The sequence below is a fragment of the Ochotona princeps genome, chromosome 16 (assembly GCF_030435755.1).
Source record: "Ochotona princeps isolate mOchPri1 chromosome 16, mOchPri1.hap1, whole genome shotgun sequence".
Classification (NCBI taxonomy): domain Eukaryota; kingdom Metazoa; phylum Chordata; class Mammalia; order Lagomorpha; family Ochotonidae; genus Ochotona; species Ochotona princeps.
This window is the reverse complement of record NC_080847.1, coordinates 2769443-2785006: the sequence shown is the minus strand read 5'-3', so window position 1 is coordinate 2785006 and position 15564 is coordinate 2769443. Positions and strand designations below refer to the sequence as shown.

Sequence of the window (15564 nt, the reverse complement as noted above, 5' to 3'; positions counted from 1 at the left end):
AAATCAGGAGCAGAGATGGGGTGGGAGGAGCGCTACTTCTCCAGTCTCTTGCAGAGGAAAAAAAGGGGGGAAGGCGAAGAGAAAAAAAAAACTTCACAGCAGACCCCCCGACTAGGGATTCAGGGTCCCAGACTTGCGTGTGGTGCAAGAGCCCCCACCCCAGGGGGCTGGCTGTGAGCAGCCCAAGGCTACTCAGTTGCAGCTCGTGTTACGCTTACAGGTGGAGTCATGCCACCCACACACACACACTAAAGATGTGTGGAATTCCCAGCCATCAGTATGTGAGCTGTGGCCTTACATGGAAACAGGGTAGCAGGTGCATTGGCTTAAGATAAGGTCCATGGGAGTATGACAGGGGGCCTGCTTCCAAAGTGACTGGCGTCCTCACAAGAAGGGGAGACATACTCAAGGAGAGAGAAGGCTGTGTGAGGACGGAAGCAGATGGAAGTGATGCAGCCGCAAGTAAGCAGGCCCAGGGACCCCAGGCCATCGCTCGTGGCTGCCAGGGAAGCTGGAAGACACCTGCTAAAGCTACCACACCGACTGACGCCAGCGGCTCAGATGTTCGGGCTTCCACTTCTGCTGTTTGAACCCACTCCTTAAGGAATCCTTGTTACAGCAGTCTGAGGAAATGGATTCCACAGGCAGCAGGAGCACATCCACGCTTCAAGCCAGCCGCACAAACGGTGATGTCCATTCCTCACACCCAGCAGAATGTTTCTTTATCCTTTTTTTTTTTTTTAAGATTTTTATTGGAAAGGCAGAAATACAGAGAGGAGGAGAGACAGAGAGGAAGATTTTCCGTCTGCTGATTCACTCCCCAAGTGGCTGCAACGGCTGCAACGGCCGGAGCTGGGCTGATCTGAAGAGAGGAACCTCTTCCGGGTCTCCCACGCGGGTGCAGGGTCCCAAGGCCTTGGGCCGTCCTTGACTGCTTTCCCAGGTCCCAGGCAGGGAACTGGATGGGAAAGTGGGGCGGCCGGGATTAGAACCGGCGCCCATAGGGATCCTGGAGCGTTCAGGGTGAGGACTTTAGCCGATAGGCTACGGGTCCCGGCCATGTTTCTTGACCTGGGGGCAACAAGTGTGTACCGGATGTTTTCTAGAACGAAACAAAACCAGGGCCATCTGTCACCATAGCCCAGGCAAGACCACCAAGCCACTTCCGGGCTGCTCTGCCGTATTTCCGGCGTGGCTTGAGTTTCTTCCTCCACTGCCGGACGTGGAGATGGGCGGAGCTCTGGGGAAGTGGCCCGGAAGTGCTCTGCGGGTCCTCGCGTCAGAACGGAAGCTCGAGGTTTCCGTGCTGCTAGGATCCGGGACGAAAACTACAAGCCCCACAAACCCCCGCGGTCCCGCGAAAGTTCCGTGTCCTCGCGAGAAGCAGCGGCTCGGGGCGTCTACGCGGACGAACGGAAGTGTAGGTGTCGGTCTGAGACATCGCCGCCAAGCTGGGAACCGGGGAGATGGCCGAGACGGACCCCAAGACGGTGCAGGACCTCACGTCGGTGGTAAGAGACAGCTCAGGCCCGGCCTCGGCGGGACTCGGGGCGGGCGCGCCCGGGGGTGCGGCGTCGGGGAGCCGGCGGGCAGCGAGCCCAGGCCGAGGCCCAGAACGCTTGCGGCGTTTCTAGGTGCAGACGCTTCTGCAGCAGATGCAAGATAAATTCCAGACCATGTCCGACCAGATCATCGGGAGGAATATCCTTGCGCTTACGCTGGGCCCCGGGGGCGGGCGGTGGGTGCCCTGCAGCCCGGCCCAGCGCGGCCCTCACCCCGGGTCCCCGGGCTCGGTGGGGTCCGGCCGCTGCCCCGCCAGCTGCCCAGGCCACCGGGGGAGGCGGGGAGGGCCGGGGCAGGAGCCGGGCGTCCTCCTTGACCCGGCCACTCGACGACATGAGCAGCCGCATCGACGACCTGGAGAGGAACATCGCAGACCTCATGACCCAGGCCGGGGTGGAGGAGCTGGAAGGCGAGAACAAGATACCTGCCACACACAAGAGTTGAGGGTGAGGGAGGGAACGCTTAAAGGAGAGGGGAAGAAAACAAATCCCGGCCGCCTGACTCGGTCCCCCCCGCACCGCGGGACGCCCGGGCACCTGTGGGAGTTAGGTGGCACTGTTAGGACCGTCTCCCTGTCATCCTTGCTCCTGGGAGCAGAGGGTGTGTGTGTGTGATGTCCTCTCCAGTCCCTTCAGGACACAGTTTGCAAGCTGCCAGGTTGTCCTGGGGCTTTGTGTAGCAGCAGTGAGGGTGACACTCGCCTCTCAGAGGTTGCCAGGTTACTGGGCGGCGAGTGAGCAGAATGCCAGCAGAGGGCCGGGGAGAGCGCAGAGAGGCTACCCGGACTGTGTGCAGAGAACGCGGGCCGGGTTGAGCACAGGAGCCGCAGCTGACAGCCTCTCCCTCCTCCGCAGGTTGCTGGGCGTTTGCACTGCCGTCCACAGCACCGGATCCCTGGGCAAGACCGCCGGGCTCCGCGTGGCTGACTCCGTGTGGTTCCCCCGTGCCAGGCAGCTAGGTTAGAGTGACCCCTCCCCACAGCCCTACGGGCTCTTAAACATGGTGTCTTCGCCCTCCATCGTTGTGCTCTGAGTTATTAAACACTAACCCTTCAGGGTTCCAGCATAACACAGTCCATTGTTAGTGTGTGTGTGAGGTCACCTCTTTGCTGCCATCCCTTTTGTAGTAGTTGCTATTTGGTAAGGTTCCTGTGCAGTTTTTGTGTTAGATACATAGTAATTTCCACTAAAGTTAGACTGCCGTGAAGTTTGTAGACTTTAGGATTAAGTCCCACCACAAAATAACGGACAGTAGCCCGCTGGGTGTTGGTGAAACTGTTCAAAGGACTAGAAGCGTTTTAAAAACCTTCAGAAACAGCCCCTGCTGCCCTGTTGCCAAAAGTCAGAACTGGTGTCAGTCCTGGAGAGGAGGTGCTGACGTCACACTGCTGCGTCCCGTCCCGGTGTGAGGACTTGTAACACACAGAAAATGCCAGAACACAGGCTGATATGGGAAGGTGCGCGTGTGTTAGGATTTTGCATGGAATTCCGTTTGTGTGCGATGTTGTTACCACAGAAAAATCTGGCAGGATTTTCCACTTCGGCCTCTCCACCTTCTCTTTGAGCTCAGAGTAAGAAGGAGAGAGCAGGGCCAGACCGTGCCTGCTGCTGGGTCGGGGAACGGCCCTTTCCTGGGGAGACTCCATCTGAGCTGTCAGGCAGGTCTTTGCAGAGCAGTGTCCATCGGGAACGGAAGACCCAGCGTTCAGTGTGGCCACTCTGGGCCTTGCGGGACAGAGGCCCTGGCAGCCTGTGGGGAGCCGGCGGCGAGAGCCCGGTGATTTGGCCTTCGGGTTTCTGGATCACCAGCCATCACTGTTCACACTGTAAATGTGTAGTAATATGGGAAAAAGAATCTGCCCTACTATTAGAGTCATCCTGGGAGCTCAGAGGCAGCCCTGCTGCTGAGGTGCTGCGAGCTGGCCGCAAGGCGGTGCTGTGGGGCTTGGCCTCCGTGTGTCCCACTCCTGTGGGCTGTGGCCAGACCCCGTGAGATGCCAGCAAGGTGCATGGCCAGGGCTCAGGGACACTTGGCTTCCTTCGTGACAGGCCTCCAAGGCAGGCTGCTCTGACCCAGAAGGTCTGCTGTGAATAAAGGTGCCGGAAGTCCTGCGACCAACATGGCCTGCGTGTGAAATGTTTTTGGGGGAGGGCGGCGTGGGTCCCCAGTTCTGCTGTGTGTCCTGCAGGGGCAGGTGACAGCCAAGTGTTTGGGTGCCTGCCATGTGGCTCCTGGCTTCCACCATTTTGGAAATGTGTGGTATTCAGGTTGAGATGCCCACAGCCTGGGTGGGGGGAGGGCGCTGGCGCAGGCTGCACTGCTGAATCCGGTGAGCAGTGTGCCCAGCTGGGCCTCCCTTGGCACTTGTACCTGGTGGAATGTCGGGAAAGGAGTGCTTGTGGTCACGTGGGAAACGCCCCCTGCCAGAGCCAACCCATCAAGCTCCCAGCGCCAGTCAGCAGCAGCGTCAAGGCTCTGGATGGGCTTTCGCACCTGCCGGTTTCTGTATTGCTTGCCCAAGGGGTCTTCAACCTAGTGCCTCATTAACGGGGCAAAGCCAGTTAAACCCCTCCAACCAAGGGAAGCTGCTTCCCCCAGCTGCTTCTCCAACCTGCAGCCAGCCTGTCTTGGGACACAGGCTGTGCCACCTCAGAGGGTACCTGCAAATGACAACCCTACCTCTCAGTAAGTCACCCAGGGGACCACGCGCCCACCGCAGCCCTCCCAGCCAGTCACCCAGGGGACCACGTGCCCACCGCAACCCTCCCAGTAAGTCCAAGCCTTCGAGTGCTCTATACTGTTGCAGGGAGGTGCAGGGTGGTATCCTGCCACCTACCCTGCATCCTCTGTGCCCAGCCCATGGAGGGGGGTGCTCCATGTGGGGACCCCCATTGCCTCCTAATTTGGCCTGAAGTGAATCCTACTCTCCTTGGAGACCATGGGCGTTCACACCCTTGCTGTCTCATTTTCTCCTCAGTTTTGTCTGCTTGGTCTTGGTCGCCAGGGAAGTGGCACTGGCTGACCCTCCCCAGAAGCGGCCTGCAGCGGCTCAGAGAACTCTAGTTGATTTACCAGACTCACAGCTGCCTCCTGGCTCAGGGCCGTGTTGCTATGGCAACATCACATCCAACAGACCATCCACTTAGAAATTGAACTTTTTGACACACTGTGAGCTGAAGGCTCTATTCAAGGAACTGCTTTTGTATTTCATAGCTAACATTTTTAATTAGCTAAAAAATGGAGGAGCTTGTCGTGTTCCACCCTGAAAGTTACCTGGCACCAGTTCCTGGGGACAGACCCCGGCACCTGCTGAAGCGGGAGTTGTGCTCCGGCTGGGCACATGGCCACCGCGCCACTGCAGCTGCCTGTGCCCAGCTGCGGAGGTGGGGGACTTGAAGGTGGAGCCCTTCTCGGCTGGCAGAGAGCCCCAGGAGCCCACCACAGCTGTGTGGCTGCAGCCCCTCCCTTGCGGGAGCCCCCTCTGCATGGCCAGCCTGCTACCTTGCAGGATCTGGAAATTCACTTTAAAAAGGCTGATTTTTGCATTTTCAGTCAAACATGACCTGATGCTAAGTGATGAACATGTCTGACATGAATTTCTTATTCAGGATCTAAGCCGCTGGCGGGGCGGGGAACATGGCCGTTCCCTGGGAACCAGTGAGCAGCTGCCTTCCTGCCGGCCCCGCCCAACCCAGTGGGGCTGGCACAGCCAGCGTCCTTGCCAGCTGTCGCCCACACATTGGTGCCTGGTGTCCTCCCTGTCGCTTTGTATCTCTCTTGCTCTCTGCCTTTCCAATGAAATCATTATTTTTGAAATCCTGCAGACACAGGGAGACCTGCATGCAGTCACGTGTACACACCCGTGCAGACGGCCAGAGCCAGCCACCAGCTCCCCCAGCACACACACGCACACACGCACCTTAGTTGTTTATGTGGGTTTATGGACAAAAGTGGCTCAGGGCCAGCCTGTTACCTAACAGACTTGTGGGCAGCTCCCCAATAGGTGTACCTGTCAGTTTCCATGGGAGCACAGAGGTGGGGGCAAGAGGCAGAAGGCATCAGACCTTGATACCAGTTTCAAGTTCATGTCGCACGCGGTGGCAGGAGGCTGCAGACTCACAGGGTAGTCTGACAGGAGTACACACGTGTGTGCGCCTTGTCCACATATTGGGGGGAAGCACAGGCCTAAGGGCAACGCCACAGAGCAGCCAGCGGCCCCTGGGAGGCAGGTGCTTGGGCAAGGCCTCGGGAGTGGGACTGGGCCTCTTCACCCCAATGCAGATGAAGCGACGTGTCAAGGGATACTCAGTGTCTCGTCCAGCCACCAAGCCTCCTGCACACTCTGGGCAGCCGCTCCGGCGTCCCTCATCCTCATTCCTTGCAAACATGTTCAAGAGGCCGCGGCTGGAACCTTACACGCGTCACACAGAGGCACCTCTCCAACTCCAGCCACAGCACTGTGAGCGTATTCTTGAGTACGGCTTTCCTTCCTACCTGAAAGGCAGGGGAGGGGGCAGGGAGCAGTGGGGCAAGCCCAGAGCCTGGAACTCCGTCTGGGTCTCCCACGTGGCTGTCACGGACCCCGAGGAATGGGGCTGCCTCCCAGGTGGGCATTAGCGGGAAGCTGGCCTCAAGTACAAGCTGGCCGATATGGGCTGCCATGTCCCGGTTGCTACTTGACTGCTGCACTGAACGTCCGTCCCAGGGTGGGCCCTTTAAGCAGCAGTGGGATCCCGTGGGCTGCTCGAGTGGGCGGGACTTCCTGAGGAAGGCGGAAGTGGGGCACTGTGTCCAGGTCCCTGCCCTGCTACCCTCCCTGGCGCGCTGGCCACGGCAGGCTGACCTCACCTCGTCAGACGGTGAGTCTGCTGGCTTTCTGTTCATTGTCGACAGCCATGACACAGCAGCACGGGCAGTCAGAGACCCCTGGGTTGAGGACCCGTGCCTGGGGTGTGGAGGGTGTGGGGTCACGGGCGGAGGCAGCCCGTGGCTGGCCGTCCTCGGGGTGTGCTGCAGGAGAGCAGAGCCTTCTGTCCCTTCCCAGCAGGGACACTACAGCTGCCCTCGGATGGACACGCCTCAGTGCCCGCGCTGACAGCGTGGGAGACAGGGCCGCATGGCCTGGCCATGAGGTGATCAGGTTCTTGCCAGTCCTAGGGGCCCGGGGGTGTCCCTGGCCGCCCGGGCTTGGGACAAGGGATACTGCTTAAATACGGGGCAGTCCACATGGCAGCGTCCACGATGCAGAGAAATTGGCCCATCTTGGCTTGCCCTGCTGTGGCTGCACCCCGGGGCCCCGGATCCGGGGAGAGTCAGGATGGCACTGGCAAAGCAAGAGCAGGGCCCGTTGGTGGGCGGCAAGGCCAGCACGTGGGGTTCAGGTGTCTCGGACCCCCGCCCCGTCCAGTGGCTGTGTGCTGCGGCAGGTCTGAGGTCTTGCGCAGTGCGGGGCGGGAGCTGTGATCCGCAGCTTGGTGCTGCTGGTCCAGTGGCGCAATTGACGCGCCGTGAGGGAAGCGGCCACGCGCTGACCAACCCCTGGCTGATGCTTAGGTGCTGGGTGGCTGAGCGTGGGCACCTGTTGTCTGGCTGTGGTCGTGGGGCGTTCTTGCTTCAACAACCTGACTGCATCACCTCTGTTAGAAGGCCCTGATGGACAAGGGCATGTCAACCATAGAGCTTCAGGCTGCCCCCTCTTAAATATTTTTTGTTTGTTTATAAAGAGGCAGAGGGAGGGAGCTGGGGAGATGTTTGGGGTGCTTCAGTTTCCAGTTCCCACAGCAGCGGAGGTGCCATGCCAGAGCTGGGAGCCTAGTTCGGGTCTCCCCTGGGGGTGGTAGGGGACCAGTCACTGGTTGCCTTATGCCTCCTGGGATGCCTGCCAGTGGAAGCCAGCTGGGTTCCAGCCTGCTAAGGGGGGCATCGCTCAGATGCATCTGTTTAACACGTTGAAGGTAGGAGAGGGGCAGATCTACTGCTTCACTCCCCAAATGCCACAAGGGGTCCCCCCCATGGTTGGCAGGCACCCCAACACTTAGGCCATCTCCTGCTGCCTTCCAGGCCCGTGAACTGGGAGCTGGATACAAAGTGGAACAGCCAGTACTTGACTCAGTGTCTGTAGGAACCAGTAGATGGAAATCTGTTCTCTCTCTGGAAGTGACTTTGAAGTAAATAAAGTCCTTTTAAAAAATCCATCCCCAACCCACTGTGCTGATTTGAGCACTTTCTCCGCTCTGGAGAGTTTGAGAAGTTGCTGTCAGAACCCAGTGGTGTTTCTGAAAAGAAACTTAGATGTGAAGGGCTGTTATGCAGGAGGAAACCCGGTCATTCTGACAGGCAGTGGACAACCGTGGGCGGGGTCGGTTCTGGAAGTGAAAATAAAATGGGTGTATCTTTTAACGAGAAATCCTCCCAAACACACAGGCTCACCTTACTTCCTCTGCTCTAAACTCAGAGCAAGGTGCTAGGTGGACTTCTTGGTGGAGCGAAGGCCTTGCAGTGTGCTGGGAACACAGCACCCTGAAGGACCCTGACGCCCCCGCATGGACACAGAGCAATTAGGACCCATGTTCACTGCATCAGTACTAAAGAGTCTTTTGGAAGCCAAGCATCCCCACCACGCTGGTGATGAGCAGGACCCGACCGTTCATGGTCGGTCACCACAGGTCAGCCCCGGTCTGTGCATCCTGTCCCTGTGGCTGGTCCAGCTCCAGCTTCCACCAGGGTGACAGTGTGCCATGGAGGTGTCGCTGGAGCTCTGCCAGGGCCACTGTCCCGTGCTCTGACCCAATGCTGAGTCCCCCACCATGGACAGCAGCCCCTGCAGGCTCAGGGTGACAGTGTGCCATGGAGGTGTCACTGGGGCTCTGCCAGGGCCACTCTGGTGCCTTCTGACCCACCATGGACAGCAGCCGCTGCAGGCCCATCTGGCCACAGTGTCCAGGGTCACTGGCCGCAGATGCTGTCCACACCCTGAGCTCTGCCGGACTCTGCAGGTTTACTCCCGCTCCTCTGGAGTCCAGGGTAGTCGTGGGTAGGACCTGGTAGGGATGTGTCAAGTAGCAGGTGACTGCTCAGTCCTGCTTGCTACCAACGCTAAGGAGTAAGCTGGGGGAGACGGCTTCTGAGTACCCGTCGCTGAGCTGGGGTGGGGTGTACCTGCTTTGGAGCTGTGTTTAATATGTTACACACATGTGTGCTTGGCAGCCTCTGTTGGCCTCTGGCCTTTGTCACCTGCCCAGAGAGCGCAGGCTGGACTCACCAGAATCGTTCCCATCCTGACCACTGTCAGTATGCCTTCCCCAGTGCTTGTTCTATGAGTCATGGAGTGAGACCAGCTGTGAGTTCTGCCTCCAATTCCAACAGAATTCACATGAGGAGAGTGTCTTAGACATAGGAGTCATCACGCTATAGCAGTGAGTTGGCACCCTGAGCAGCAGCTGGGAACTTGCTAGAAAACAGAGTCCCAGGCCCCAGAATCCCAGCCCCCCAGAATGGGGCATCGCAGCATGGACTTGTCATGTCCACCCAGGCCAGAGGCAGAGCCATGGGGGCCAGCTGGGCTTGCCTGCACCCCTGGGAGTAAGCATCGGGATGAAGACACCCTGGGGCGCTGGTGAATATCCAGACCCCAGTCCCAGTTTCAGATCCTGATTCAGTGGTAGGAGGGAGGGGCCGAGGGCGGCTGAGATCTTCATGTTTAATGAAAGCCCAGCCTAGTATTGTTATGTAGCTCCAGGTGTCTGATATGCACCATGTCCCACACAAGAAAATGGTGCATGTGGTCGACGGTGTCAGCGGTGGGTCACTCAGCCTGCGCCAGCCCTAAGGCAGCCCAGTTGCCCCTGCACCAAGCCGCCCACTCCAGCCGGATGGGCGAAGGGACCCCCCACTGTGCCCAGGCTGCAACCACTGCCAAGTCCATTCACCTTTTTTATTAAGGCTTATTGTATTTTTTTTTTTAAAGATTTATTCATTTTATTACAGGCAGATATACATAGAGGAGGAGAGACAGAGAGGAAGATCTTCCATCCGATGTTTCACTCCCCAAGTGAGCCGCAACGGACCGATGCGCGCCAATCCGAAGCCGGGAACCTGGAACCTCTTCCTGGTCTCCCACGCGGGTGCAGTGTCCCAAAGCTTTGGGCCGTCCTCAACTGCTTTCCCAGGCCACAAGCAGGGAGCTGGATGGGAAGTGGAGCTGCCGGGATTAGAACCGGCGCCCATATGGGATCCCGGGGCTTTCAAGGCGAGGACTTTAGCCGCTAGGCCACGCCGCCGGGCCCAAGGCTTATTGTATTTTTATTTGAAAGGCAAAGTAACAGAGAGAAGAGAATATTCTGTTCACTGGTTCATTCCCCAAATGGCCACAATGGCCAGAGCTGATCCAATCCAAAGCCAGCAGCTTCTTCCAGGTTTCCCACATGGGTGCGGGAAAGCAATGCCTTGAGCCAGCCTCTGCTGCTTTCCCAGGCCAGAAGCAGAGAGCCGCATCGGAAGTGGAGCAGCCGGGACACGATGGCCAGATGGGATGCTGGCTCTGCGGGTGCGGGCCTGGGTAGCTGCACCGTGCTGCTGCCCGTCCCCTCTTCCTAGGATGTACTTCCGTAAGAAATCTTACCAGCTCGCAGCCACGACAGGCTGTGCAGTCATGCCGAGCTTGCCGTGTGTTTACGTTAATTAAAAAGGTTTCCAGGTACGTGACAACTGCTTTAGCAGTAGGATGTGTTGTTCAGTCAGGAGATTGTTGATTCAAAACTAGTCATTTTTTAGTTCATTTATCTTGATTTGCATGACAGTGCATCCGTTTCATCTGGACACACATATTTCTGTTCTCACAGCAGGTTAAGCTCTGGGCTGATAATTCTGTAATACATAAGTGTGTTTAAATGTAATTTAACTGGCGAAAATAACAAGGTTTTACTAATAATGGAATGATGTCTGTGAAATTACTTTCTACAAGAGTTTCAGAGGGTTTGTAGGCACAGCGTTATGTCCTTACACGGCAAGCGTGTCCCCTCTCGTCTGTCTCCTGCACCAGCGGTCCTGTGACTGTCCCTTTCCCGCGTGGGAGGTACGGCATCCACCCCTGTTCTGGGAGGGGTCTGTAACACCTCCTTGGGCCACCCCCATGTGGCAGCAGGACACCCTGTGGCCCTCGACCGGGGCTTTCCGTGTGCCGGTCCAGCAGAGCAAGGACGCCTTCCCTGTGCCATCTGCTTTGCCTCAGACCCACGCCCTGATCTGGCATTGACCAGGGCCGCCGGTATCGCTCTGCACCGCACCCTGGCCCCACGGTGCCCACCCTCAGCCAGGGGCACAGGCCCCTCGGGCCACTCCTCCTCGGCCCAGGCTCTGCGGCTTCTCCCAGGACCCCTTCCCTGCCTGCCTCCGCTTGGACCACCTCCAGGCAGCATTTGGGAGCCAGGCCTTTGAAAGGAGTCCTACCTGGGATGATATCAGAGGTGGATTTGGTTCAAAGGAATTAAGATTTTTTTTTTTCCATAAGCAAGTAAGTTGGGAATTAAATGAAATCTAAACTTGACTGGAGGCTCCTGACAACTCATTAGCAGAAAGTAATTGCTCTGGCGCCGGCGTCTTTAGTAATCACAGGGAAGCTACAGGAAAGCGGAAATTGCAAAAGAAGGAGAAATAATACATTTGAATTTAGCTCATTTTGCCCCAGTATGTTATGAAAATCTCCAACGTACTCATATGGCAGAGTGGGAACCACTTGTGAGGTGACCTCCCGTGGGCAGATGGCATGCGTGTGCCACTCAGACGACCTTCTGACCCCTCTGTTTTCTGTCCTGCCCAGTCTCCAGTGAGAAGGAAAAGAGAGAGAGATCTCTGCTGATGTGTTCCCGCCCTCACTGCCCGCCATAGCCAGGGCTGGGCTGGAGCCCGCAGCTCCCCCGGGGTCACCTGCTGCCTCCAGGTTCACAGCACCCGGAAGCAGCAATAAGCCAGCAGGGACCCAGGCCCTCGGGCGGGAGGGGAGGCCTCAGTGACACAGGTTGGGTATGTTTCCAGGCAAGGGGTGAACTTGGAGCTCACCCCAACTTCCCAGCGCTGAGTCCCCTCTTGGACGACCCAGGGGGTTCCTCCGTGGCCAGATAGCTCCAGCCTGAACAGACAGCCTGAAGACAAGGTTTGTCCTGGTCACGCCTTGGTTTCACTGTTGGCTGGAGCCCCATTCGCTCCATGGCTGTCAAAGTTGGAAAACCTTTACGAAGCACACACTGACTGCTGGGGGTGGCGCTGAGCCCTATGCCAACTGGGCCCCCTCCCCCGGCTGCTGTGTACCCTGAGGAATTTGCAGTGTGCCAGCAGTTGCTCCTGGCACACTGCCCAGAGCTTGGCTGTTTTTTCAAGGTCCTCCTCCTCCAGGTATGTCCAGCAGAGTTGGGAGTTCCTGCCCCAGGCAGCAGCAAGCTTTAGCCACAGGTGCAGGGAGCCTATCACAGGTGGGTGGGAGGATACAGGGGTGTGTTTGGGGGAGTGCCCAGGGAGGAGGTCCCTGTATTTAGGGTTCAGCAGGTCTGTCTTGACCTTCACATCAGCACTGGCCACAATTTGTGGGCCAGGGAAACATGAAAATTCAGGATCCTTTGCTCAAAAACTTCAGAATTCCAAGTTAACACAGGCAGAGATGGAAGCCCAGTGTGGGGTCCCACAGCCTCGAAGCCAGCCCATTACCAAGGTGCCGCTAGGGCCGTCTCACTGCTCCAGCCTCCTGACTCGCTCCTGCTCAAATGGTAGCAGGTAAGCCTCAAAACCAGGAGCCAGTGGTGCTTAGGGTGTAAGAGGGAGGAGGAGGTAACCCGCTTTGCCTGGCGTGCCACCCTCCGGCCGCGGCCAGCAGGGGCAGCACTGTGCAGCCAAGGCTGCCAGGTCGCTGGGGGCATCCCTGAGCCTGCAAAATGCACAGGTGTGTGCAGAGCTACAGCAATGCAAGCCCCGAGATGAACACCCAGTTGTCACCAGGGAGGTGTGCAAATAAAGCAGTGACATGATGTGAGCCCTTTTCCAGGGTCGGTGGACTCCTTGACCCACCCCGCCCGGGAGGGGAGCCGCAGAGCCCAGGCTGAGCCCTTTTCCAGGGTCGGTGGACTCCCTGACCCACCCCACCCGGGAGGTGGAGCCTCGGAGCCCGGGCAGCTTTCCCGAGCCCACTCTCCCCAGGCCATGTTTCTGCTGACACCCAGGTGGCCTGTGGGTGGGCACCCATGCAGACACCTTTGTCTCTAAGCAGAAGAGCACAGAATGTTCGGAGGTCTGTGTCTGGACTGTGCCAGGTGGACGTGCCGTTTGTCGCAGAGGCCGTCCCTGGCACCTGTGCAGGGTCACACCTCGGCTCACACTCTGCTGCCCCCGGGCGCATCTGGGCAGGACTGCCGTGAAGGAGCCCCACTTGTGCTGTACCCGTCTGTCTGGCATCTTGTTAACGTCTTCCTCCCTCACCCGTCTGAGCACCAAGAAGCTCTCCTGGGTTTTGCTCGTTGCCGAGTTCCTTGTGCCCAGGATGGTCCCTGGCACTCATCCCAAAACATCTGTTCGTTTGAGGCCCCACAGCCAACAAGGGGTGGAGGCGACATTGGCCCAGATCCTCCAACCCCAAGGTCAGTCATTTCCTGCTTTATCTTGTTGCCAGATAGGAGCAAATGCCAGTTACAAACAGGATAAAGAAAATCTCTCTTCTTTTTTTTAATGACACAGCTTTCCACCCCAGCTCAGGTTTTCTCACACTCATCCAACAAACATGAGCCTGCCTCTAGAGGGACGAGCCCCCGTCGTGACCCCTTGTCTGCCTGGAGAACATCAATAAATAAAGATGCTATCGTCAGTAAATGGAGGTGCTGTTGAGGCTCGGGCAAGGAGAGGCTGGGAGACCCTGCGGAGGGCGCGTGGTCCCGTCACCTCCCTCCCGGGGAAGCGGAGGCACAGAGAGGCCAAGTGGCCTGCCCCCAGCCACGCTGCTTATTAGCAGCTCCGGAACCTCATGTTCCCACGCACAAGCTCCCCGCCTCTCTGTGTTTCTCAGCCAAAGGTGGGGTTGAGCTCCTGTGGAGGCACAAGAAGGCACTTGCTCGTGGACACCTGCGTGGCTGAGCCCCCTCCTCCCTTCCTAGCATGGGGGAGGAGTGCTGGGCACCTGTTGCTGTCAGTTTGGGGGGTTCCCCATAAACCAAGACTGTGGATTCCAGCTTTTGGCAGAGCAGGGAATGCTTGGTGGGGAACCGAGAGAGCAGCGGAAAGCGGCCAGTAGAGGGCGCCATGAGGCCGCTGCCCCAGTGGTACCTGCAGGATCCCAGGGTGAGCTTAGAGCCCGCCTGGCATTCAGTCACCCAAGGGGTGGGAAGATGGGGTGTCCCACCCAGGAGTCAGCAGAAGCCTGCTGGGTGGAGGTGGGTGGGCGTGCTGCAGAGTCCCTGGGACAGGTGGCTGTGCAGATTCCTGTAGTAGGAATGGGTGCAAAGCCCTCTGGCAGAGAAATGTAGATGCAGGCAGGTGTGGGGCTGGTGGCGCCAACGGGCTGTGGGGAGGATATGTTCCTGGGGACCATTGGGTGTCCGTGGAGACAGGCTGAAGTCCTCCCCACCCAGCCTGTGAACGTGGACACACTGATGTTCTTAAGATGAGGCATTGCTGATTTAGCGTGACCCCCAGGCCAGGTAGCTGGTGTCCTGAGAGAGGACTTGGGGCCTAGGTCATGGGCCGGGGGAGGCAGGAGAGGGCAGGGACAGTGCAGCGTGAGCCCAGCCCAAGGCCACCCGAAGCAGGAGGAGGCTCTTGGGCATCCAGGTTTCAGGGCTATGAATGAAACCCCCAGCCGTGAGCCCCCAGCCCATGGCATAGGCCCTCGTGCCCCACAGCTGTGCCCAGGCAGGGGCTTTGAGGGCACACTCACTGCCACCTGCTTGAGGATACTGAGGACACCACGCCATCAGCAGGTGGCAGAACCCAGCAGGTGTGCTGCTGGGTCTGCACCCCAGCTGTGGTGGGCAGCCCTTCTCTACCTGGGGCCCTCCTGACTCCCACCTCCTCCTAGCTCTTAGCCAAGGGTGTGGAAGAGCAGGCCCCAGGCAGGGCAGGTGGCACTGCTCTGTGAGATGCACCACGCCTTTTGTCTGTGCCCCCCCCGCCCGGCACCATCTTCCCTGGTCAGTGGGAAAAGAGGATGCTGGGTCCTGTCATGGAGGAGAAGGCCGGGACAGCATGAACAGGAAGGGGGCTTCAGCCTATGTCACAGGAGGCTGCAAGGGCATGGCACAGCCACCTCTCAAACACGAAGCCACATGTGTTTCCAGAAGCTTCTATGTCTGTGGGACTCCAAGATTCAGGAAGGTGACAGTAGCCTGAGAGGAGGAATCCTAACATGCCCACAGGATGGAAACTTGCAGAATGGCTAGGATGGTTTGCCTTCCTCCTGGATTCTGGGGGAATGTGCCTGGGCAGCAAGGAGGCCGAGGGGCTTGGGGGTTGGCCAACTGAAGTTAGTTGCAGTCAGTTGGTCCCTGACCAGCACCCACCTACTTGGTCCAGTCTTTCTAATGGGAAGGAGGTGTGCTGGTGTCCACTGAGAAATGATATCACAGGGCAGCCAACAGCGGAGCAGGGAGGAGTCTGCAGGGCAAGCCCTCACATTTTTACTTCAGATGTTTCTCTGCTGTTCAAAAATTGTATTTGAGGCTGACAGGGAGAGCGCCCATCTTCTGGTTCACTCCCAGCCACTGGCAGCGGCCAGCAGGGAGCTTAGGTCAGGGGTCAGTGTGCGCAGCAGGAGCCCGGTTCCTGAGCCAGCAGCACTGTTTCCCAGGGTGCATGTCAGCTGGAAGCCGATATCAGAGCTGGGAGATGAGCCCTTAGCTGTGGGGTTCTGGTTCCCCTGCTGTATGAATGGCCATAGACCAGGGGCAGGGGGCAGGGGAGGGCTGGCATCATGGTTTAGACACAGCTTGGGGTGCTGGAAGCCCACGTTGGAGTGCTTGGGTTGTGTCC

The 15564-nt window shown here is 58.2% G+C and overlaps 1 protein-coding gene across 2 annotated transcripts; it reads left to right on the top strand.

Annotated features, from left to right (window-relative positions):
* The first annotated feature begins 1323 nt into the window (after positions 1 to 1323).
* On the top strand, positions 1324 to 2461 carry HSBP1 (heat shock factor binding protein 1). 2 transcript variants are annotated; one of them, XM_004584056.3, is made up of 4 exons: positions 1354 to 1511; positions 1635 to 1701; positions 1889 to 2009; positions 2418 to 2461. In XM_004584056.3, the coding sequence occupies exons 1-3, from the start codon at positions 1467 to 1469 to the stop codon at positions 2005 to 2007; spliced, it is 231 nt and encodes a 76-aa protein (XP_004584113.1). In that variant the 5' UTR covers positions 1354 to 1466; the 3' UTR covers positions 2008 to 2009; positions 2418 to 2461. The 2 variants fall into 2 exon arrangements, with proteins under 2 accessions (XP_058530344.1, XP_004584113.1); XM_058674361.1 differs by lacking the exon at positions 2418 to 2461 and having other exon boundaries at positions 1324 to 1511; positions 1635 to 1706; positions 1894 to 2009.
* The last annotated feature ends 13103 nt before the right edge of the window (positions 2462 to 15564 follow it).

Coding starts and splice junctions, on each gene's coding strand:
- HSBP1 (XM_004584056.3), top strand. CDS start 1,467: ATGGCCGAGACGGACCCCAAGACGGTGCAGGACCTCACGTCGGTG. Junction 1,512..1,634: donor TGCAGGACCTCACGTCGGTG/GTAAGAGACAGC, acceptor CGGCGTTTCTAG/GTGCAGACGCTTCTGCAGCA. Junction 1,702..1,888: donor CGACCAGATCATCGGGAGGA/ATATCCTTGCGC, acceptor TGACCCGGCCAC/TCGACGACATGAGCAGCCGC.